Consider the following 2500-nt stretch of genomic DNA (forward strand, 5'->3'; position numbering starts at 1 on the left):
TGTGTCCTTATATTTTCGAACAAGGGAATCTAGCACCCCCACTCAGCCCAAAACAATATCTGTGTATCGTGATTTCCAGGTTATTTCCCTTCATCAGCACAGAATAATTGTTCGACTAGAGGTGGCGCTGCCAAATTCCCATTCGAAATATATAGTTTTCAAAGTGACAACTAGTCACTGATCTATGAATTAGAAAATTACTATTTTTAAATCTCACAACGAGAGATATTCAGCAACAGTACTTTGGAGTAAAGATCGTTTGCCAACATAACATGGCAGTCCTGGTTTAGGACGAATGTTGCTGTAATTTAGCCCCAGGAGACATCATCTGCAGCTGGCTATACAATGTGATCTAAACCAGGACTGCGATGTTATGTTGGCAAACGACCTTTACTCCAAGGTACTGTTGCTGAATATCTGTCGTTTTGAGATTTGAAAATAGAAATTTCCAATATATTTATATATATTTAGTAAATGAGCATGTGGCTGTTTTCTTTCTTTGGATATGAACAAGCAATGTCATCTCTCATTCTATATATGGTTATGTTAATCCTCATTACTCTGCGAGGAGCTTAGGCCTGTGACTATTTCATGTCAGTGGATGTGATCTTTGGCAACCTCTTTGCTTTTAAACAGAGTGAGACCAATTGCTTGCGCTTCATTCTCCATGCATCCTTTTCAGGTCTTCTTTGGTTGTCCAACTTTTCCCTATATGGTTATGTGATAACGTCTAAATTTTTATTTCAAGCGTCAAACGTAAAGTTAATTCTATTTGAAGTATTAAAAAAAAAAAATGAAGCATTATATGTCTTTTTTGAACCTAACCCTAAACAATAAAATGGCTTTTGCTGATCTTTATTAGAAGAGAATCCTTGTGTTTTGAAAACGAACCCTTGGAAACTAGGTACTTTTGCAAGGGAACCAGTTTGTTTTATTTATAGTGTTATGTTTGATAGGTTTTCTAAAAAGTGTAGAGCAATGTGGAGTATTTCTTGAGGTAAATAATAATTGTTTAAAATCTGTTGCTGATTGTTTGGAATTGGTTTCCTTGCTTTGATTTGGAACTAAATATGTATTTCTCTCTGTCTTGTGTGTCAACAGCGATCTCCTGGAGATTCTTCTATCAGTTACAGTAGCAGTACAGCAGGGACTAAAACGGCTACAAAAACAGGTAAGCTGACACCTATGGCCCTTCGCGTCATTAAACCTTGCTGGGTCCCACTCCCTTTTGTTTTGGGGTTTGTAAAAGCTCACTGATTCTTTTAGGATAGTGTATTGTCTTAGGATTGAATAAGAAAACAAGTTAATAAAATTTCTTTATTTAGGCCAATTGGTGAAGTAAATATAATCTATATTTAATCATTATATTTTGTTTTTTTTTTAATTTTTTTAAAATTTTTATTTGTGTGAGTGTAAGTGTTAGGTGTGTTATTTCCTCATCGTCTGTAATGTATCAAAATGTCCTGCTGTTGTAGTTTATGTTTAGACGACAATATTGTAATGTCAAAGCACACATGTAGCTCACTGCATTCTGTCCTGTTGCACCAACATCTGTTTCGTTATTGTTGATGACCTTGGGTGTTTAGGTAGAGCAGCTACACTGTCATAACTACTGTCATCCCTCCCACTTAATGTGTCCTCCTGGACACATTTCATTAATAAGGATACGAACATTTTACACACGCAACCATTTACTGCAGTTTGTCTATCAAGCTATAATGGTATATAATTAAAATATAATGGTAGGCAGAGAGTAACCCACACTAAAAGTCAAGTGTGTGTTTCAAATCATACAATGTAACTTACCCATCATTTCTTTCTTACATAAGATTGAAGACTGTTACATAAAAGGAACATACAGCTCTAAGTACTCTCATGTTATGTTGATCTGCTCAAATGAAACAAACAAAAAAAAAAAGACATCATAATGAAGGAATACCCAATGTCAACTTGACCTTAGATGTTCTGCTTAAAGGGTTTATTTATGGTGCTATAAAGCTAAAACTAAGCTTCTCAATCATGTGCCAGATTAACTTCAAAGCCTTTCAAAGTAAGTTTCAATCAACATCTGTACACTTTTCACCAGCATCTTAGAAATGTGATGGCAGTTTCTCACAATTTATCTTGAGATTTAGATCTAATAGCAGAAACATATGAGTTAGGGAAAATAGTTAGCATGGGGGCCTGGTGGGAGATGGGAGGTAAGATGAATGAGGGGAGATAAATGGTGGGAGGTTCGGTTGCTCTGTGAATGTGTTGACATACTGGAATTGGTAACATATTTGTAAGTGTGTGTGTGTGTGTGTGTCAGTCAGTTGGATGACTTCCTTTGGTGATGCAGTCTAGATTGCATATATGTGCAGCTGCAGCAGCAAGAGGACTCCTCTGGATGTGGACCGGGGCGAATGACCATCATTATCATTTAATGTCCGTTGTCCATGCTGGAATGGGTTTGACAGTTTGTCCAGGGCTGCTAAGCTGGGAACGCTGCACCAATCAC

At 36.7% G+C, this 2500-nt stretch overlaps 1 protein-coding gene across 16 annotated transcripts in view; it reads left to right on the forward strand.

The window, feature by feature from the left end:
* LOC106872026 (DISP complex protein LRCH3) overlaps window positions 1–2500 on the forward strand; it is a 254748-nt gene that overhangs the window by 204399 nt on the left and 47849 nt on the right. For all 16 annotated transcript variants that reach the window (XM_052967554.1, XM_052967550.1, XM_052967551.1 and 13 more), the window contains one exon: window positions 1102–1171. In XM_052967554.1, the coding sequence (XP_052823514.1) occupies window positions 1102–1171 (70 nt within the window). The remainder of the gene's footprint in view (window positions 1–1101; window positions 1172–2500) is intronic.

The sequence above is a fragment of the Octopus bimaculoides genome, chromosome 4 (genome assembly GCF_001194135.2).
Source record: "Octopus bimaculoides isolate UCB-OBI-ISO-001 chromosome 4, ASM119413v2, whole genome shotgun sequence".
NCBI lineage: Eukaryota > Metazoa > Mollusca > Cephalopoda > Octopoda > Octopodidae > Octopus > Octopus bimaculoides.